The sequence below is a fragment of the Uloborus diversus genome, chromosome 7, assembly GCF_026930045.1.
Source record: "Uloborus diversus isolate 005 chromosome 7, Udiv.v.3.1, whole genome shotgun sequence".
Taxonomy (NCBI): Eukaryota; Metazoa; Arthropoda; class Arachnida; order Araneae; family Uloboridae; genus Uloborus; species Uloborus diversus.
The window spans coordinates 11,537,357-11,560,907 of record NC_072737.1 but is presented as its reverse complement, the minus strand read 5'-3'; the positions used below and the strand labels follow the sequence as shown (position 1 = coordinate 11,560,907).

Sequence of the window (23,551 nt, the reverse complement as noted above, 5' to 3'; positions counted from 1 at the left end):
TTTTATCTTTCTAAGAAGATTGCAATTTTTTTTCACGTATGATGAAACAAAACGTCTCACAATAATGTTGATGCTGATTTGACAGCAACGATAAAGAGTTTTTAATGCGTATTGTCGCAAAAATTACGAAAATCAGCTTATAATATTGGTAATATTACACTAAAAATGATTTCATTAAAAATACTTTTGGGAAGTGAAAGAGGAAATTACTAAAAGAAACTTAATTTTTTTCCAAACCGGAAACCAAGTAGTATTCCTAAGGGCAGAATTTCAGCAGAAAAGAAAACAGCAATTGAGGCAGCGAGAAGAAAAAGGACTTGAGTGGATGAATTAAAGTTTTGAGTATAACACATTTAAAGTTCAGATCCTAGGTAGGCTTTTATTGAAAAGTTTGTCTAAGTCATGCTGTATACTTGTCGTGTCGTTAATAACTTGTCATGATGTTAATCATGTAAGTTATGCTTCTAGTACTGTCTCTTACCCACAAACAGAAGAAAGGTTCCAACACCATATGTAATGGTTATCTATAATTTTTTTTTATTTTGGCACTTTCTTCCCTCTGCTTCTTACCGCCTCAGTTAAGACCAGCTATTGACGAACGAAATACTACTAAAAATTGACGTTGACGGCTGAAAATGAATTATTACAAGAAAGAGCAAACTTTTAGTTGAAAACTCTATTACTCATCCTCATATATATAATACCCAATATCACTGATCGAGTAACGCTCTGACCTCACCAACAATGAAACTCGTGCCATAGCATGCGTGACGGCATTATCTCATTGTTGAAGCACCAACAATTCCGTAAGTTGTTTATAATTTGATTTGGCAAGGTTTGACATGTAGGGAAATGCTTTATTTTGACACTAGTGGTACCCGCAATGCTTTGCCCGTTATAGAAAAATTAAAAGGTCTTTTGGTTCGCCTGTATATTTACAAATAATGTATGGTGAATCTTCTCGCCAATTGGCTTGTACCCATGTTACTGTTCCACGTTATGATAATTTCGTATCTCGCCAATTGGCTTGTGTCCATGTTACGGTTCCACGTTATGATAATTTCGCAATTTACTCGTCCATCTTATATTTTTGTTCTTAAAATTAAAATAGAAAAAGAACCACATCGAATTTTGGAAAAATCGCTTCGAGGTGCACACTGCCATGCTACAACCTAACTTTATGCCAAATTTCATGAAAATCGGCAGAACGGTCTAGGCGCTATGTGCGTCACAGAGATCCAGACATCCTACAGACATCCATTCATCCTCCGGACAGAGACACTTTCAGCTTTATTATTAGTAAAGAAGACTGATCCGGTAACTTAACTGTTTTACTGGTAAGACTTATTTTAGGAGAATGAAGAAACGAAAAAGTGGTAAAAAATGAACGCTATGTACTGGGGTTTAGGGTTAATCCACTGGAGTGAGGGTTACAATTTCAAGGATCAAGATATCACCAAGCAGGCAATTGTTTCGTTCAAATGTAGACGCAATTTTCACCCGTCATACCTTGACGGGCGAATTTCTAGTTGATATTAATAATGGATAAAAACTCTTCATTAAATTCATCAATTGAAAGATTTTGAATTAGTTTGAAGGACAGCTTACAAAGATTCACGCAAAAACATTTTCCCCAAAATAGTTCATTTATTTTGTTTCACTAACTTACCTGGCAAGTTGAAAAGCGTGGAGTCTAACTAGTAGGTTTTCTATGCACTGTTCATCCATTTCTTCTTGGAAAAAATTCTCCACACTTAATTCACCAAGTTGGAGCACTAAAGCGTTGGGAGAAGTAGCTTTTTGAGGGAGGAGTACCGTCGGGGCGTGGATTTCCACAGACACCTGATACCGCAAGCCACTCTGGTGAAATTCAGTCAGCTGAAATTCAAAGATTACTATGAAAAAAACATTGTTAGCGTCTCCAAAACATTGATGATAGTAAGTTTTGCGAAATTAGCTTGAAGTTTTCTGAAAAAATGCTGTGGTAATATTCTTCTATAAATTCATAATATAAGTTGAACCGTTTATTTCAAAAAGCGGTCAAGCGACAAACTCTAAAATTTCGAAAAAGGATTTTTACCTTCGTATTAAAATTTTTATATAAGAATTACAATGTTTTAAACTAAAAGGGATACATATTTAAGTACATTTCTTTCAATAAATATTGTTGTAATTATCATTGAAAAAATTAAAATGGTGATAGATATTTCCCTAAAACACTTTTGTTGTTTGATTGGTTTTTGAAATAAACAATTCAATTAACGTAATGCGTTGCGAGACTGCATGTCTATGCATTGAAAGTACTTTATAAACGTAGTTATGAATATTTTCAAACTTTTGCCACTTGAAAACACTTAACGAATTTCTTCCAGTGCTAGAAATATGTTTTTATGGAAATAAATCAATTTGTAATAACTAAGTCAATTACTAATAACTTTGTCTTTACATCCATACTAAATGCTTTTATTGATTTAAAGTAAAAATCCTACAATAAAATACTTTTCGATTGTTGGAAAAAATTTAATCTCACGCAATAAACGAAGGTCTGTACCTGTAAATCGTTTCCTTGCAAAATCTTCAACCAATCAAATTTTGAACTATTTGTGCTTCTCTAAATAAACACGGCAGTTTGATTGATTAAGAGATCGATTGTGATTTAGATCAGAATGAAGAACGCTTTATAGGTTTCTTTCAATAATTTATGTTTTAGGTATTGAATTTTTCATTGGAGACTATTAATGTTATATGTTAAAAATGAAAACGAGCTGTTAGTGAAAACTTACTTTTTGTTGCAGTTTTTCTTCTGTGGTCCTCCTGACAAATGTGGTAGCATCAGGATTCAAAAATGGCTCCATGAAGCGCTGAAAGAGGCAAAATACTTCACATACTTTAAAATCCAATAAATGAAATTTACAAAAAAAAAAAACTAATTGGAAACAAAGAAATGCGTGTCTTGGAGACGTAAATCACGTGTTTGGCTAGGGGGGGGGGAATTGGGGGCAAACCGTAAAGTAAGATAGAGAGTGCACGCTGTACTAAAAAATTGAAGCCGGAAGTTGCAGCGATGCTTCCCAAGATCCTTAGCTTCTTGCTAAAGATCTTGGGATATATTTTGATTAAAAACATTGCATTATTGAATCTCAATCAGAAGATAATTTAAACTTAGTTATTGTTGAAAGTTTATGAAGCACGCTTTTGAAATGACATTAAAACATGAACTAAAATACAAACCAATCCGCCAGCTACTTAATTCGGACCCTTCGCGAGATTGGTGATAACTATTCTCAAGAAGTAACCACGTTACTATAACCCCGCCCATCTCCGCACCGATATATCTCATAATTTTGACTTCAATCACAATTTCATTTCTTTTTTACCATAGACTCTCAATTTAAATTTCTTTACTCAATGTGCCAAGCAAATGACGAATGTGAATACTCTTGTGGTTAACCTTACTTCAAATAAAATTTGCTCAAAAGTGGCATAGTGGCAACTTGTTTGGTTTACTTTTGGTCTATAAGTATACATTTCTCCAAATATATTCTAGTTCGGCATTATTCAACCACGTCTCGTATGGAGAAAATCAGCCAGGAACGATTCAAAACCACACTTACGTGCAATTCGTTGGCAAAACTGTGTAAGAGAACGACAGATGTCCTTCCAAATCGAACCCTCAGACTTCCATCGACTCTAACAGGTAGAGAATCCTTATTTCTGGCGCCTTCCACTATTTCTTTCTGATGAGCACTTCGACGAACCCACTTAAAGTAAAAATTCATAACAGTAATACAAATATATACATTAACAAACATCGAAATTACTATTGAATTTTGCTTGACAAGTGAAAATGTATCACAACAAAAAAGCAAGAGCTTACCTTAATGTTGAACACTTTGTCACCTTCGGTGGAATAGATCTAAAAGAAAATAAAAATTATTGAATACGCTCCTCCAAAAAGAAAATATTTATACCAAGTAGAAGTAAAGAAACTAACCTTTCTGTACAAGGTATCTTCCATCAAATCTTCCATGCAAAGCTCAGCTAAATCCACGCGTAGAACAGATTTTTCATTGGCCTTCAGTACGTAGTCGCATTCGAGTCCTGCAAGCATAAATAGTCACTTTGTCACTAAGTTAAGTGCTGCGTTTTAATTGATTTCAATCTTCTTCATTTATCATCATTTAATATCATTTGTAGGGTCTGGTGGGGGAAAGTGGTCAATGGGGTAAAGTGGTCATACGTCAAATAAATGGCTATAGCTTGGAAATAAATGTTCGAATGAATGTGAAAATTTTATTTTAGAGTAGGGCATTTAGAAACTACATTTTGAATACAAAATTTTACGACTGGCAAAATTTTATTTGGTAAAACAAAATATTTTGCGTGAATATGAAAACTTTTAAAATCTAAACACCTATTTTAACTTCCTTGGGAAATTTTGTTTGTTAGAATTAGGAACAGATTGACTGCACAGGAAGCTTCCTACATGTCTCAAGAACTCTTACTCATTAGCATTTAGCTGAATCTATTTTAGATAATTTTTTAGAACTAATTAAGTGAGATGGGGTAAAGTGGTCATAATATTAGGCATAACGAATATTGTTCTTCTAATGTCACTTAATCTTTAAGTATAAGGCAGATACAAATTAAATATTAGTTTTACATAATATGCATTGTTTTTACAGTAAACGGGGTTAAATATACCGAATATATGCGTATACATAAGCATAAATACTCGTGTAGGCACGTACATAGGCGTATTCAAATAAATGCGCCAATAAATACGTATATTTATTGGCGGTATATACGTATACGAAGGTTATATACGTATATTTATTATTTGGGTATCTGCAAGTATCTTTTATCCATACAGCTATATATTCTACTATACATGTATATGCTCGCTTATACTCGTATACACAAGAACACTTATATAATCAGGTATACACGTAATATACGCGTACCTGCTCGAGTAGACACTTACACTTACATACAAGCATAAGAAATACAAGTATACAGGGTGAGTTTAAACCCTTGAGCACATTATTAAAAGGTGTTAGAGGGGAGGATAAGAAGCAAGAATCATAAGGAACATATGGCCACAAACACAATGCTGACGCACTACATGCACGCAAAGCCAGAAACTGATGGATGCAAAAAAAGTCACAAATTTATAAATACACAAAGATAATTTTACACAACATTTTAGGTCTTAAGAAAGTTTTAAAGCGATTGATGAAATTTGCAGATTACAGATGTAATAATGCGTCGCATTCACAGATCACTCTCTGTTGCAATAACGAGACTTTTGAAAAACTTTCATGTACCGCTGCGCCTTTGTTTCGATGCGCGTATTAGAGCTACTACAGGTCGTAACTTTAAACAAATGCTCTATATATTTCTTAAAAACTAAAATGTTACGTAAAATCATCTTTGTGCAACAAATTTGTGCCCTGCTTTGCATCCGTCAGTTTCTGGCTTTGTGTGCATGTAGCGCGTCAGTGATTATAACTTCCTTATGATTCTTTGCTTCTTATCCTCCCCTCTTACACTCCTTTGATTTTTGCCCAAAAGCTTAGATTCACTCAGTAGGCCGACATGTATATAAGCGTATATTCTCGTGTATACATACATATACTGGTGTATGCACGTAAATGTACTTATATACGTCTATACAGGTATATAATCGTGTTTACACGTATACATGCGTATATACTCGTGCTCCCATATAATATGTACGTGAGTAGACACATACAAAGACGCACTGGATGTATCCACGAATTAACTCGTTTATACTCGTATGTGTATGTATGTACACTTATATATGCATATATACGTCTACTCTACACATATATACTCAAGTATGCACGTATTTTCTCGAGATACAACTGCATACGCGCATATGATGCTCGTTTATACGCGTATATACTGGTATACACGTGACACGCGTATAAACGTGACCACGTATATACACGTGTCACGTATGTACTCATGTAGACACATATACACTCCTGTAGATAATCACATATATATAAATGCTTATATACTCGTATATACACGTATATACTTGAGTGGGCACGTGCATGCATGTATCTGAAGTATACATATATCTACTCATATAGGATCGTGTTTACTCGTGCATAACACGATACGAATATATTCGTGTATACACGCATATATTCATGAATATACTTGTAACTATAAAAACAACCGAAATATCCAAGTTTTAGGGTTATTTATAACGGTTTTGCATCTATTTTTAACTATGACCACTTTACCCCGTGCTATGACCACTTTCCCCCACCCCATGGGGTAAAGTGGTCATAAAAACATAGGGAAAAGAAAGTGCTATAAAACTACTAAAATCAATGTTTTTCTTCCTTAAATGCAATGTACCGTGTTCTTTAATAATGCAATGTAAAATAACAACAAAAAAAGTTGAAGTGTTTAAAGAATTTGTTGTATTTATTATCCACCTAAGTTGAAAACCTACGATTTTATGACCACTTTACCCCATCAGACCCTACTATTTGTTGTTCAATATTTTATTTTGCATAACTGGAGAGCCAGGAACTGTGTATTTTACGCGAACGATTGCATATACAAGTAAAATTTCCTACCGCGTTGGGCGTTGCAGATACGGTCTTGGAAAACCTGATATGATTTTCATCCACAGTGTGGAATACACTAATTTTAGAATAATTCAGTCTAAAATTGCTAAACCAGCAATAAAATAACGTAATAACATTTAACTGATCGAACTTTTGTAGCTGTCAAATTACGCATACACTTTCTGCTATTCAAATATGAATAAGATTTCGCTTTTTTAAAAAGTGCACCAAATAGTTATCGAATCATTTATAGCACGTATTGTGCTATATAGGTCTAAATTTTAAACAAAAGATGGTAAAATGGTTCCTCAAAAAAATCGGAAAAGGAAGAATATCTTTGTGCAGAAAATACTACAATGTTGACTCGTACAAATTTGCAGAGAATTGCATACACCTGCTTCGGGGCTACAAGGAACTCCACTTTTAAAGCAGGAGAGTTGAGCATTTCATCCTCAGCGTATGCATTGTGCGATTCAGCACTGCAATATTTACTTTTACCACATAATCGGTTCATATGACATGCGTTTTGATTGATCGTGCGACAAAGGGGGAAAATATATCATTGCATTTTTAAGTTGGGAAATTGAAAAATAAGAGTTTATATAAACATGACAGCAGTATATTAAGTGGCATTCATGATTTTATACTTGCCAGCTACTTTCAGATCTGCCAGCTCCAGATCGGTATCACACAATCTCACTCCCAACGCGTTGAGTCTTGCCGATATGCTGAATTTGGTGGCACCGGGCGGCACAGGAGGATCACATTGATGTGTGAGAACCAAATCCGATGGTTTGGGTAATCCACTGTACAGACGAAAGTCTCCCGTTGACTTCGGTTTTATTCTGGAAAAGAGACATGTTAAAACTGTCGTGAAAGACATGAACTTAGAAAGTACTGGAAAAGACATTTGAAAGTAAAGTTTCAACATGTGCTTCACAGTTTTATCTTAGCAATGCAATTAAATTATCTCAGATTCAATCCGTGATTATCTTTGAGCACTAATGCAATAACAATTGGTAGTTATCGAGTTTAGTACATTTTAAAAAATACTCGAAACGTAATGACACCGTTTTGTTTCAAACAACAGTACTCTTCAGGTTAAGAAGAATTGATTCACAAGAGCTTGCACTGAAATCAAAACTAAAATTTATTTACATGATCAATGAAACGATTTGTTACCAATTCCCTACAAATTTTCTCAATTCTTAAAATAATTTACTTACGTTAAGAGGCAAGGCAGGTACTTATGTTCATTGGAAAGTGCTCATAAAATTAGCCAACATGGTTAACACTGAAATACTTTTATTCTATTATAGTCTCCCCTCTGCAGCTGTTGTGGTGAGATCATTATGCTACCAAGTGCTTGCCAATGCGTTTCACTCACAGTGGTAAAGAGTCGTTGCTCCTGATGTTTAAGAAGGCTAAAGTTTCAAAAAAAGTAGAAAAAAACCACTGAAGGCACTAACATTCGATGAAAGTTTTAAACATTTCCTAAATAATTTTCCATTATGCTGCAGTGTTTTAGTTGCTGGGTGACTGCAAGTGAGTGGATGCAATTTTAATTCTTAAGACTATTTCTATGAGCTTGGTTTGCACTAAAAAGTATGAAATAAAATAAGTATAAGATTTCTCGATTGTAACACTCAAAAAATTGAAATTGATCTTAATATCCTGATGTTTATGTTAATTCTGATACAGCCAGTAAAATTTAAATTAAAAATTGACAGGAGAAGAAATATGGACGGTATAGTAAAAGCTATTCGTACAGTGCTGTATGCCGCCAATTTCATCTCTCAAATTTTTAATTTTAATTCTATTGGCTGCTTTAAAATTAACATTAACAATCTCATATTAAGATCAACTTCAATTTTTGAGTTTTGCAATCAAGAAATCGTATACTTATTCGACTTATTTATTTTTTTAAATACTTCTTAGTGCAAACCTAGCTTATAGAAATCTTTTGAATTGAAAAAAATATATATATTTTATTTTAATTCTTCTAATCAATAAATTTTACATTTATTAGTGCCAATCATGTTACAAATGGTAAATACTAAGCAAAATGTAGATTTTCTTGGCTAATGCTTTTAAATTTTTTCTAGCCAAGTGTGGTCAAAAATATTTAAAATTGATCATTTTAGCCAAACCCGGCAACCCTGCTCCTAACCTCCCTATATGAGAGAAACGAGCGTACTAGAAAGCAATATGATGATATTTTTACGAGAAATGAATTCAAAAACTGTACGAATTCCAGGAAGCACATGTAAGTACTTACTTCGCCCCCACGTAAAGAAGAAAACGAGCAAGGGTGATGAAAGCTTCTCTGTGGAAGGCAACCGACAGGGAGTTCACGTCCACCACCAATGAGTGCTCCACCTGGTGGAAATGGCTTTTGAATTCCGGACAATTTGCTTGAACCTATTTGGAATAATCAGAAATCAATGAAATGTTGAGCTACACGTGTTTACAGTCACACTACAGGGTGTTCCAAAAATAAATTCTTTGAATTTTTATGAAAAGATTAATGAGATTTAAAATATTCTTTTCAAAAGTGTTTGAAGAAATGCTCTCCTTAGAAAAAATAAGACATCACTAAGATAAGATGCTAATGTCTTGGATGACAGATTTATGTTGTTTCTGGACTCTTGGGGAAATTTTTAAGGGTGGATATCTGGACAAGCAATTTAATAGCAAAAACAAGGGTCCCAAACGTCTTCCCAAGGAGATAGGCGCCATTAAAGTTTAGAGTCCAAAATTTCAAATGATTATAAAAAAACGGAAAAATGGTCGAATCGTTTGCGATTTTCGCTAAAATTATTCCTTTTAACAGTATTTTTTTGAAGATGTAGTTTCAAAATTGCCAATAGAGGACGTTTTAGACTTTGAAGTAACGAATAACTATTTTTTACCGCTATTTTCGAATCTCATTAAATGTTTTCTAATGCTTGGACATAAAGTTTTGAGCTCAAAATCTGAATTGTTGGGAGTTATTAAGTAACGAAAACTGAAAGTCCAAGCATTGGAAAAAATCCAATGAGATTCAAATATAGCGGTAAAAAGTAGTTGTTTATGACTCCGAAGTCTAAAGCTCCCTCTATCGGCATTTTTTAAACTACATCTTCAAATTTTATTTTCAAAAAAAACTGATAAAAAGAATAATTTTAGCGAAAACCGCAAACGAATTCACCAATTTTTCCGTTTTTTATGATCATTTGAAATTTTGGACCCTAAACTTTAATGCCGCCTATCTCCTTCGGAAGACGTGTGGGATCCTTAGTTTTGACATTAAATTATTTGTCTTGATGTGTACTATCACCCCTTAAAGTTTTTCCCAAGAGTTCAGAAACACCCTGTATATAATTAAATATATTAAAAACTCATCGCACTAGTTTGTATTAGCTTTGGCAAGTTCGTCAAATTTACTACGTTCATTTCTATCAAAAAAAAAAAAAAAAAAAGAAAATGTTACAATTCCCTTGCTCTTCGACTGCAGTAGGAAATGGTTTCGGTTTTTCCAAATACTTACTTTTCTGTATAAAACTGTTATCATATCCGCAGCATTGTCAGAACTGATTAGCTCTAGATATTCTCCAGATGATCCTGCGAAACAGAAGGGCAAATTTTCACTGAATGTATAATTAATTAGCATGAAATAAGTTAATGACGGATAACTTACTGCAGTATGTTACTTCAAATAATATTCATTATAGTGATGTCTAATGCTGCAAACCTAAGATATATATACTCTTATTTAGCGAATCTTGAAGAGCTGAAAGCCATCTTTAAAACGATGGAATAAACTTGGAAAACCACTTGGTAAAATCGTTTTTATTATGTACAAAAATATACTTATTTGTAAGATTCTAAATGAATGATTTAATAACTGCTAGCAAAAATACGTAGTACAGTAAAACCTGTAAAGTTGACCACACTTGTAAGTGCACCACCTGTCTAAGTTGACCTCTATTTTAGGGCACAGAATTAGATCTATGCCATATAATTCAACCTCTAAAAGTTGACCACCTGTTTAAGTTGGCCACTAAAGTAGTGCACCGCAAATGGTCAACTTACACAGGTTTCACTGTATTACAAAAATATAACTATTTATACTGGCGAAGAATTTGAAATTCAAAAACATTGCACCAGGCGCATTTACATCAGTGTTCATTATAACTCAATGCATTATAAATCAAGACAAATATGTCTTTAAATGCACATAAAAATAATCTGATCTACTTGAAGTTTACACCATCCCCAACATCGATAAAAATATTTTTAAAAAATGGTTTGAACTTTAATAATAATGATTTGTACGTGTTGCGGGCTCGAGCGTACGGTCACACTCGCAACACGTACAAATCATTATTTTTTTAATGCAAGAAAACATCATAGAAAGTTGGTACCTCATGTTACCCATAATGACTCCTTATATTCGAATATACCACAATTAAAAGCAAAAGTTTGAAATTCTGTGAATAAAAATGTCTCATTAGTGAAAATGAATCGAGCGCGTCTGCCATTAACTCCTCTAATTTTTCAATCACATTTCATACGCAATTCATCCACGATTCCGTAGAATTGTACTCTATCTCCTTTTACTCACTACCTTATACTAAGAGGAATCTCCTGGGCCTGAACACATATAAAATCAAAATACAGTTAAATATTTTTAGATAACAATGGGGAACAATTCGAAAGGGTAAGAAAATTCCTGACCAAGAATTGTTGAATCATACTACATGCTTTGTTTTCAGCTGATTTTTAGAAACGAATTTCTGACCATTTGACTTTCCACAACCATTCATAATACCAAATAAAGATGACGAGTCAATTTAGAAGGGTCGAAAATATCTTCTACTACTTGAAACATTGAACTTATCAGTTTCGAGGGCCACATAGAGCCCCGCGGAACGCAGGTTCGGCACAACTGTCTAAGGGCGATTCTCGAAAAAATGTCCCGTGCTTAACGCTAAGTTTTTTATTTTGTTCAAGTAACTATTCATTAAATATGGAATTAACATAATCATTAAATATGGATTAAAGAATGTATTATTCCCCAGCAGCATTATTTTTTGAAGGCTTTGGTTAACTGGAGAAAATAAAAAACTTAGCATCAAGCACGGGACATTTTGTCGAGAATCGCCCCGTAGATGATTGCATTGCAACTCACCTTTGTGGAGTTTGTCCACGAGTTGTATCCTATGCAGGGAAGCCTGTAAGGCGGGTCCATACTCCATGTGTGCCACGTCCACGCACAGCTTCTCCGCCCTCAGCAACAGGTAGGGCTTGTCCGACAAGTCGCTGGATCTGGCGAGTTGCAGCGCCACCTCCCCGCACACCAGCCTGAAGAGAATTCGAACGGTGTTGCTAGCAGACACGTTGTCCTCGAAACCGGGGAGGTCGACGAGGCGAGCCACGTTGCATTCGTCCTCGTCCGAGTGGTCGGGAGAAGACTGTGCACGAATGAGCATACCTGGGATAGTGATCAGGAAAACATATATGTAATAACTCGTTACGGTATTGGCAACATGCTATTTATCATTATTAACGCAGTTGCACCGTTTAACGCAGTTGTTCAATATTGTGGCCAACAGCTGTTGCAACAACGCATGCGTTGCAATATCAATGCACCCGACAGTCGCAAAAACGAGCCATTCTGAAAAGCTTTCATCTATTGCTGCGTTGTCGTTGCGAGGCATGAACAAGCGTTACAACATCAACTTTAAAAACCACTTTAAAGTTTTCTTAAAACTTAAAATGATGTGTAAAATCGCTTTTGTGTAATTAATTTGGAATCTATTTCTCTGGATTTGTGTGTATTTAGCGCGTCGTAGTGAAAAGCAAAGGGATGTAAACGGAATTTGAAAACTTCCGAGTAAAACGCGTTTGAAGTTGAGATCGTAGATTCATTGAACATTTTTTCTAAATCATGCTGTACAGCAGCACCTACCAGGGCTACTAGTGCCATTTCTTGCCTCAAAACAGAGGAGAAGTTCACCTATCATTTGCACTGGATTTCTTCGAATTTTGACACTTACATTCCTTTGCTTCTCCCTGCCTCATATAATTCTTGACTGTTATCGTGTTCTCCACCTTCCATTCTTCAAGTTTGTACACAAAGTTATACGTTTTGTATGCTTTGGTTTGATTCAAATCTATTGCGCGTTTCATTGTTGTTTCGTGTTTCGGGGTTTTAGGAAATCTCTTTTTCAATGCAAATACTTAACGGGCTTTGAAAGAAAAGAAAAGCTCTGTATCTGCATTGAAAAGGATGTCCCCTGAAACTTTGAAACACGTTCATGCAGTAAACTGCTAAATTTGCGAGTCAAAACATTGCTGATAACTACTTACTTTTCCGCACAAAGGTATTTATTTCCTATAAGTACTTTTTATTATCTACTAGTGGTACCCGCACGGCTTTCCCCGTAAAAGAAAAAATAAAAGGTCTTTTGGTTGGCCTGTATATTTACAAATAATAAATGGTGAATTTTCTCGCCAAGTGGCTTGTACCCATGTTACGGTTCCACGTTATGATAGTTTCGTAATTTTCTCGTCCATCTTATGATAATTTTGTTCTTAAAATTGGAATAGAAAAAGAACCACATCGAATTTTTGAACAATCGCTTCGAGATGCACACCCACATGCTACAAACTAACTTTGTGCCAAATTTCATGAAAATCGGCCGAACGGTCTAGACGCTATGCGCGTCACAGAGATCCTGACAGACAGAGAGACTTTCAGCTTTATTATTAGTAAAGATTCGGATCTACTATACTTATACCTTTTATGTGCTTCTGCTCGTCGAGTGGGCTCAAAGATATTTTGGGGGTTGGTTTTCTATGCAATCTCTTCCAGACCTCCTTCAAGTCCGTTCCAGTTGGCTCTCTTAAGGCATGAGAACACTAAAAAAATAAAAAGACAATGTAGGGGAATTCGCAACTCCAATAAACTATAGGGGGCGCTGCAGTCACTGTCTAATGGCGGATGAAAAAGGTAAAACAAACAAATGTCGTAACTTATAACTTGCTTTGAAGCTTAGTGAATGACAGTAAATTTTCATCGTGCTTGTGGGAAGCTTTCTTTTCTATTCTTCTGAAATTACATTACATCATAAAATGTCTGAAGCCTGTAATTTAACCCAAAGAAAACACGTGGAATGGAATGTTTTACCTTTTTCTTTAGTATTGTTTGCAAGGTATTCCAGCGTATTCGAGCTCTGGAGTTGTGAATGTGGGGCAAAGTGAAATGGTGAAATATTTACTGTTTTTAGCGCCAACTATCCAGTAATATTTTAACTGTATAGTATCACATGTAGACTATTCTAGTCATGGAAAAGTTATCTCTGAAACACAAAGCGTATGATAATAAATCAAAAATTAGTTTTGTTATCATAAACTGATTCTTGAATGATTCTCTACATGAAAGTTCTTGGTATCAAATATTTTAAATGTTAATTGGAACCTACTTATATTTGGTGCAATACTAATTTGTTTAATATTAAGCTTATTTTTATTTTAGATGTTTTGTACAATTAGTCAAATGCATGCGGAGCGAAGTGAAATATAGTTCACTTCATTCACTTAATCAGTCAATTATTTTGATGTTATCAGTCAAGTATTTATTTAATTATTGATTCATTTGCCATTTCTTCATTTTATGATCCACTTATTTATTCATTCATTCACCATTTTTTTCCAATCATTTATTATATATTAATCAATTAATTTATTTAATCATTTATTTTTTCGTTATCCATTGATTTATTTATTCATTCATTCAATCAAAAATATTTATAATAATCAAATTACAAATTAGTTCATTAGAAACATATTTTATTTTTCATTTTGCCTTATGGGTTTTAAGGTGGTAAAATTTCATCTTTTTTTTTTTTTTTTTTTTTGGGAAATGCTAATTTTTTGCTAAGATTACAAAATAATGTTTCAACGCAAGTTTTATTATAAAATACATTCTTCTTTCTTTATGTACTGCAATTTTCAAAAGAAATTTCCAATTTGTTTACTTTGAAAAAAGTAAGTTAATTTGACTATTTCACATCGAAATAAGTATTTAATTTGAAGTGAAAAATCTAAGTGCTGGAAAAGTTACTATTTGCACTGCAGAGGCTTTCAATTTCGCTTTTATAGAAGATAATTCTTGAGCTTTCTCTGTAGGAAAAAACTTCTTTCCGGGGCATTTTAGAATCAAATTCTTGTCTACTGTTTTTTTTTTTTTTTTTTTAAATCTTACCACGAAACAAGTGATTAGTATATATTTTTCCTATGTTTGCTTTGATAATATCTGTTACATGATTTACTCATAGGTTAATGCTTCAAACTTATGATTTTTTTTTTTTTTTTTTTGATATTGCTTTGCATTTAATCAATATAGTTGAATAATCAAAGTCTCTTTTGATTATTCAACAATCTGGGGAAAATTTTCTGCCCTATATCTGATTTCAAAGATCGCTAGGTATAGTTCTTTCCTTTTTATCTCTAAACTAACAAAGCTCAGTTGCACACGATTTAACTGGTTTTAAGTTAAATCTGTCTGTAACTTTTAATTTATACTATAAACAACTCTCCAATTTAAAAATTCTACCCTTATTTTTTTTTTCTTTTAAATTCAAGTTACTTTATATTTTACAATCCATCAATGCTTATTTTTAGCAAGAAAAAATATTCCTTCCTTTCATGAGCTTCCAAATTCATTTTTATTTATTTTTGTTATTATTATTACTTTTTATGATTTTTTCTATTTATAATAATGGTTTGCATTATCTCTTAAATGTTCTCATGAATTTCGTAAAATAAACTTCTATTTGAAAGCAGATAGCTATTGTTGAAAAAAAAAGCTATCTTAAGGAAAGAAATCTACGTGCAAGGAAAAAAAAAACAAGTATTTATCTAACTGTATTAAAAACATTAAAATCTCACACGCTCTTTTAAAGCCCAAATAGCGAATAATTCTCCAATTAACTAAACGCTGTAAAACTTGTTTCTCCACCAAGGCAGTCTCAGTGCAAGGAAAACAACCACACTCTCTGAGCTTAGTTAGAAAATCGCCCTGCTTGCTATAATGATGTTTCAATTTTAAATGTATCTGATGAAAACGTTAACCACTGTTATCAAATCGTACACATTTATTTATTTACTAGTGGTACCCGCACGGCTTTGTCCGTAATAGAAAATTAAAAGGTCATTTGGTTCGCCTGTATATTTACAAATAATGGATGATGAATTTCTCGCCAATTGGCTATGGTCATTTGCTCGCCCATTTTACGGTTACACGTTATGATAATTTCGTGATTTAATCTTCCACGTTGTGATAATTTGCTCGGTAAAATGTTCTCAAAATTGGAATAGAAAAAGAACAAAATCGAATTTTCGAAAAATCGCTTCGAGGTGCACACCCCCATGCTACATACTAACTTTGTGCAAAATTTCATGAAAAGGCACTATGCGCGTCACAGACATCCTACAGACATCCGGACATCCTCCGGACAGAGAGACTTTCAGCTTTATTATTAGTAACTAGTGGCACCCGCACTGCTTTGCCCGTAGTAGAAAATTAAAAGGTCATTGGTTCGCCTGTATATTTTAACAAATAATGGAGGATGAATTTCTCGCCAATTGGTTATTTTAAATGGCTCGCCCATGGCTCATAACGGTTCCACGTTATGATGATTTCGTAATTTACTATTCCACGTTGTGATCATTTGCTCGGAAAAAGTTTCTTAAAATTAGAATATAAAAAGAACAAAATCGAATTTTCGAAAAATCGCTTCGAGGTGCACACCCCCGTGCTACAAACTAACTTTGAGCAAAATTTCATGAAAATCGGCCGAACGGTTTAAGCGCTATGCGCGTCACAGACATCCTACAGACATCCTCCGGACAGAGAGACTTTCAGCTTTATTATTAATATAGATAAAGATAAAGAAGATAAAGATTTTCATTTATTCCTGAATATGATTGCTAAAATTATGAAGCTTCATTAATGAACCACTTGATAAATGGAGAAATGCTGAATTCCACCTATTTTCGTAATATGTAAACGTATATCAGAAATTGCAAATCAGAAATAAAAAACTCACATCCATAAAGGCATTCTATCCTGCTCTTAAATACTTAAAAAAACGAACTACCAAACGAAGATTATATCGCCTTAGATTCTAGGGTATAATAACCCAATTTTACTCATTATTTACTTGTCAGTCGGGGGTTCTAAAAACTAATTTCGTAATATGATGCTACTTTTTGAACTACCTAAGATTACTAGAACCTTCTAGACAAAATTCGTGATAAATTATAATTGGGTGAAAATAATTATCTTTTAAATTTATAATGGTGGAGTGAAAGTAATGTCGTTTTTTTTTTCCCAATCAAATAAATGTTTACTTAAGTTTTTTCTTTTTATCAATGATATCATTTCCTTCGTAAATCTTTTGCAAAATAGTGTACAAATTTTCAGTTCTGGATCGACAAAAATCAATTAGTTTTGGAGAAAAATACTTCGGACATATGTCATCCAGAATCTTAGCAAAACTTTCATGGATTTTGTCACACAAAGATCGGAATAAAGAGAAACCGGGTGGTGCAATGTGGGGTGAGTTCTGTAAGTGAGACATTTCACTGATATTGATTAAATGTTTCCAGAGTTCGTCTTCAGCCCTGTGTTCCTGCACAATGATGTTTCAGAAACACGCATTTTCTGTTGACAATCGCTGGAATATACTCTCCTGACATTGTACCATTTGATTTCTCTCTGTTCCTATCTCAACTGCATTTTCTAAGTGACAATAACCTGAAAATTTGGCTACTATTCTTAATTCTAACTCGACATATTTCGCTCGAAAACCAGTTAATTTTTATCGAATGGAAATTTGCACCACAGGTGGCAAAAGGGTGCTAATAACGAGGGTGATTACGTCATTGATTGAAAATAAAATCTTTGCAAAAAATATTTGCTCGAAAAATCGATCCTACTTTCTAATCCCTCTAATACTTATATTTTATCACTAGTGGTACCCGCACGGTTTTGCCCGTAATAGAAAAAATAAAAAAGGTCTTTTGGTTCGCCTGTATATTTATGAATAATGTATGGTGAATTTTCTCGCCAATTGGCTTGTACCTATGTTACGGTTCCACGTTATGATTATTTCGTATCTCGCCAATTCGCTTGTGCCCATGTTACGGTTCCACGTTACTCGTCCATCTTATGATCATTTTGTTCTTAAAATTGGAATAGAAAAAGAACCACATCGAATTTTTGAAACATCGCTTCGAGGTGCACACCCCCATGCTACAAGCTAATTTTGTGTCAAATTTAATGAAAATCGGCCGAACGGTCTAGGCGCTATGCGCGTCACAGAGATCCTGACAGACAGAGATCCGGACAGGGAGAGATCCGGACAAGGAGAGATCCGGACAGGGAGAGATCCGGACAGACAGAGATCCTGACAGACAGAGATCCTGACAGACAGAGATCCGGACAGACAGAGATCCGGACAGAGAGAGATCTGGACAGAGAGAGATCCTGACAGACAGAGATCCGGACAGAGAGACTTTCAGCTTTATTATTAGTAAAGATTTTACTTGTGCCAGTGTATAAAAATAGGGATCCACAGGTGACTTCTATTTTTATTCCAGAAAGTAGTTCGCAAAGGTAATAAGAATAAAATTTTTGCTCAAATTACCACCCATATGTGTAGTTTTTAATAGAGAATGTTTGGTCACTACCTCTATTACCTTTATTATTATTTACTTTTTAATGAATCTTAACAGCTGCCCCATACAGACCAAAATGTCTTTTTTTCTGCCAATTGGGGTTGTTTCCTTCAGTCAAAAGTAGTACTTTTTGTCACTGAAATTGATAGAATAAGCAAGAAAAATAACATGGACCCAGAAAATACTTACATTTTCTCAACAGTTTTTTTTTTTTTTTTTGATTAATTTTTTAAAATGTCAGATTTTTCAAACAAGGCGTGGTCTTGATGACGTCACAAATGATGCTCTTTGGCGCATCTTTCTACTGTTTTCCAATTTATGATAACCAAGAAGCAAATTTAAATTGCGCTCTACGCTTGCTATCAACCCTATCGTTGCCAATACACGTGAGTAAAGATGCAAATTAAATATTTTGCTCTGTGAATGGCCACACAGAATGGCATTTCATCATTTGTGATGTCATCGGCAGAAGCATAAAGAATGAAAGTGCATCGATTAAAGTTTTTTTTTTTTTTAAATATTAAACTTAGCCAAATTATTTAAAAAATGGTCAAATCCTTTGTTTTTAAGCATGCTCATTCAGAAAAAAATACTTTTCAAATTTTGGAAACGACCCCATTGTCCAGGCGGTAGTTAGAAAATACAAGTAATGTTGTTAAGTAATTAACAGGATCTTCCTTACCAAGTGGTATTCACTGGGAGATGTGCTAAGGCCGTGTTCTTGCGAAGGAGACTGGGGTAAGGGAATGTTTTGAAGAAATTCGACTATCATGGACACCCGGCGATCTGACAAGTTAAGTTTCAAGCTCGGCACGCTGATGTTCAATTTCTGCCTGCAACAGATTCCACAGAGAAAAATATTTTATTAATCCCTTGACGTACAGTGACATCTTGGAGGTTTCAAAAAGTCTGTAATGACACATGAAATGAGGAAGTACTCACAGACGTAATTGCATGTCAAGTAACGATAGGATTAAAACTAACCTGGGCAGGGTCTTGCAATCTGGTCGGACACTGTTGGAAAACACGACCTGAACTTTTGCCTTTGGCACCAAGTGCATTTCGGATTCGGAGCTTTGTTTCGCCATGCGCCACTCATCACCTGAAGTAAAGCATTTTACTTTGAAGCATAGAATACAGAGCTAAACACTATTTTTGAAGAAAGATAATAATTTAAAAGTAATGAATTTGCGAATGAAACAATATTTTTTGTCTGAATTGATTGAGAAAAGTCATCAGTAGGGAGAATATTCAAAAGTTTTGTCTCCAAATGTTAAAAAAAGTAGGCTTTTGCAAATTTATAAAATGAAGAGGAACAAATCAAACCCACACGTTTCTTAGGAATTCACGAAAAACGTGTTTCTATGGATTGAATAAGTCTTGTTAATATTCTTAAGAGAGAGCTTTCAAATATAGGAAGACCAATAAACCTGTAATTAAACTTTTTAATTAGTATATGTCCTCATTTGATTAGATCTAATGGGCATGTTTTCCTTTGATTAAAATCAAAATGGACGAATTTGTTTTTCAACGAACTAAGAACCTGAAAACATTCATAGTCGTCCACTATAACCTCAACAGCAAGTAACGCAAAACTTGACATTTTGTTGTTTTAATGAACAATCTGGAGGTTTTTACTTTATTACAGAATTTGGGAGAAGCCTCCAGAACAACTCGGTAGTATGGATTCACCAGTGCGATTTAATGTCTAATTGGGGCAAACCTAACCTGGTATCATAATGAAAGCTACACAAATCCCAGTCACAGCATTAGAATGCAGCCAGGTTAGGTTTGCCCCAACAATCGGTCACGGACTTGTTACACATGTTTTATGCATTGAACAGTGTACCTTCTTACCTGAATCTGAAAAGAGAACTTGCATGTCCGACAGCGCAATGTTGAACCGATCATAGAGCCTCTCCTCTGCCTCCATCTTGGTGGGTTCCTGAAAAAGAAACTTTTTTAAATTACAGCCCTAAATTCAAAATAAATAAATAAAACGAATCAAAGCCGATCACTCTTTAGATAATAACCTTGATTGCGTCAGGTTCATAAAGATTGAGGAGCCTGCTTCATTCAATAACTAGTGGCACCCGCACGGCTTTGCCCGTAGTAGAAAATTAAAAGGTCTTTTGGTTCGCCTGTATATTTACAATTAATGTATGAAGAATTTCTCGCCACTTGTCCATGTTATGGTTCCACGTTATGATAACTTTGTAATTTACTCGTCCATCTTATGATAATTTTGCTCGGGAAAATGTTCTTGAAATTGGAATAGAAAAAGAACAAAATCGAATTTCGAACACAAAATTCGAAAACTCGCTTAGAGGTGCATACCCCCATGCTGCAAACTAATTTTGTGCAAAATTTAATGAAAATCTGCCGAACGATCTAGGCGCTATGCATGTCACAGAGATCCTCACAGACAGACAGAGAGAGATCCGATATAGATGTCTTCTATGTCTCGAAAGGGAACCGTTCGAAGTATTTAGAATTTGATGATGCCATAAAAGATTCAAGAGAAAGCTTTGTTGTAGCTATTTTTCTTCCTATGTGGAGTTGAATTGATAATAAAAAATATACCTACTTATAAATTAACCTTTTTAACTACAATTTAAGACAAGCAAAAATGTCTAAAACTCACCTCAAGAGATGAGACATCAGATTGTAGGTCCGTATGAATGCTTAATTTTCCTGTGTCCAGCACAATAACGCTTCCACCTCTAAAAATATACAAACTATGTTACTTTTCTGACTTGGCGTATTCATTGCTTTAAAACTTAATTGTTAAAATGAACCAGAAAAACTTCTTAAATGACAAGCTTAAACAGCAACACTGTTATGTGACATCATTTCTTCAGCATTTAGTCAATGGAAGCTCTCGGTATTTCTAACTGACGGAGTTATGATTTAAGTTTAACAATTGGAATTTTTCATAGGTTCAATACTTAAAATGAATAAACGTTTAGCGAAATACACGCTATTACACGTCCTATTTTTTAGTGGGTTGGTAAATTTAATTTATATTATGAATGTAATAGGTCTCCTGTAAAAACGATATTGTTGTTCAAATTCCATCTTGCCACTGACGTCCGAAGTGACACTGTGACACGTGACATTTTTGACTGGTTTACATATTGCGCTCAACGAGCGATCAAGTGACGTTTTTTAGCCTGACAGTGAAGGATACACTTGTCAACAGAAATGTACTGCCTGCAATTTACATTGATTTCAAGAGTCTTATGATTTGGCGTTAAAGGAAAAATTGTATCAAAAACTCCTTAAATTGGGTCTTGGTGGCCAAATGTTGAACTGGACTTTATCCTTTACTGACGAAAGAATTTGTAAGGTCAAGTACGGTAATGATTCCACAACCTTCCGACGGGGGTCTTCCTCAGGGTGCGGTATGCAGCTGTGTTCTGTTTAATATTCTATATTAACGACTTGATTTGCTCTCTGAGGGCCGTGGAAGATGTCCGTTGTTTATACTATGCTGACGAATGGGTCATTTGGACTCAAGCACCGAAGAAAATTGCAAAACTTACGATAGAGGAGAGATTAAATAGTGCTCTATCTGTGCTTTCGGATTGGTACATTGAAAATAACATGACAGTAAATTTGGAGAAAACTGCACTCCAGTCCCTTTCTTTAATGCACCAGGCGCTTCGGCCAGAAGTGAAGTACAGGAATGATGCATTTACTGTCCAACCACGGATTGCATGGAATTTTCAAACGTCCAGATAAGACGAATCTATATGAAGAAGGGGCAAAAGTAAAAATTTGATGCTCGTATTCCGCTTATTTGAATGAGACTCTGCTTCTGCAAAAACTGATATTGGTAAAAAATAATAAACTCGTCCATTTCCAGCTGCAAAACGGATGTTTGTCTTTCCATACAATCCGTGGTCAGACAGTACTACTACTACTTGGGCATCATATTTGACAATAAATTGAATTGGAGGTCCCATGTGGATTCAGGCACTGTTCCAATTGAATGACAATTTTAAAGCGATTGGCCGGCTCCCTGTGGGGGTGTGCCAGATCAACAATACGTACAAGGCCTTTCTATTGCCCTTATTAACTTATTGCTGCGAGCAACTAATTTCAGCAAGCAATCAGGCTCTAGAACAATTGGAAATTATACAAAATCACGCTATGAGGCTTATTACAGGAAGTGTTAAATCCACTCCAATTGATTCCATGCTATTACAGTCAGAACTCGACATAAGTTCACCCGCTTATAAGGTCACCAGGCATATAAGGTCACTTTCCTAAAGTCTCGACTCATTGAGTAGGGATTCTGTGTTATGGGTTATCGGATATATGGTCAGGTCTCAAATACCGCCATCGCATATAAGGTCATTTTTGTCTGACTTTCTTTGAGTGATTTCAATGCCTCACTGATACAGTTCCACGAATTTTCCGTAGTACATGATCTTTCATCAACAAAATGCCACCAGCCCAACAAATATTTTCCACGAAACCCTTCATCCCCTCAAATTCTAGGGAAAAGGAGTGTAGAGACACTGGAATGCTGTAGAGAGAAGACGACTGGAGTGAGTAGGTCCCCCATAGTGTCACGTGTCCCTCGTAAGCACATGTCCATTTTCAATCAGCAAATCACTGGAAATTGTCTCATTCCAGCCGTTTTTTCACTTGTATTAATTTCTGAATTAAAATTTTAACAAATAATTTACGAATTTCTAACGAATTACATTAATTTTAATTGACTCAACTTAGTAAAAACATCCTAACTTCATCAAAAAACATACTTTTGAAAACAAATATATTTTAGAAGTTTTTTTTTTGATAAAAGTTTATAAACCGGTTATAAGGTCACTCCGCTTATAAGGTCACATTCTCGAAGTCCCGAAGAGTGACCTTATATCAAGCATGCATTAACAAAAAAATAGGCCTATTAAAACAATTATTGAAGAAAAGTCTATTTTGCTTTATGGAAAACTAATTCGGCTTGGAGATCTTTACTGGGTTAACTACAGGATCCATACTAGATATCTTAAAACACAATGTGGATTTATTCAAAAAGTTTTTTTGCATGGGGTTGAGCCACATCAAAATTCACATATGATAATGAAACCCATACACCCCTTAGATATCTACGAAGTTGAGTTTAATCCGAATCTTGTGAAAAAAATATTCAAGAAGGATACGGCTCCTGATGTCCTCAGATGCTTTGTCTTGGAGCTAAT

General features: G+C 34.7%; 1 protein-coding gene across 1 annotated transcript in view; it reads right to left on the bottom strand.

The window, feature by feature from the left end:
- Nucleotides 1-23,551, bottom strand: part of LOC129226240 (intermembrane lipid transfer protein VPS13A-like) — a 216,501-nt gene that overhangs the window by 111,920 nt on the left and 81,030 nt on the right. Inside the window, 14 exon segments of the mRNA XM_054860840.1 lie at nt 1,670-1,878; nt 2,784-2,861; nt 3,615-3,761; nt 3,878-3,916; nt 3,995-4,101; nt 7,263-7,456; nt 8,890-9,032; nt 10,141-10,214; nt 11,785-12,087; nt 13,397-13,517; nt 19,024-19,174; nt 19,326-19,461; nt 20,199-20,286; nt 20,986-21,064. Of these exon segments, the coding sequence (XP_054716815.1) occupies nt 1,670-1,878; nt 2,784-2,861; nt 3,615-3,761; nt 3,878-3,916; nt 3,995-4,101; nt 7,263-7,456; nt 8,890-9,032; nt 10,141-10,214; nt 11,785-12,087; nt 13,397-13,517; nt 19,024-19,174; nt 19,326-19,461; nt 20,199-20,286; nt 20,986-21,064 (1,869 nt within the window).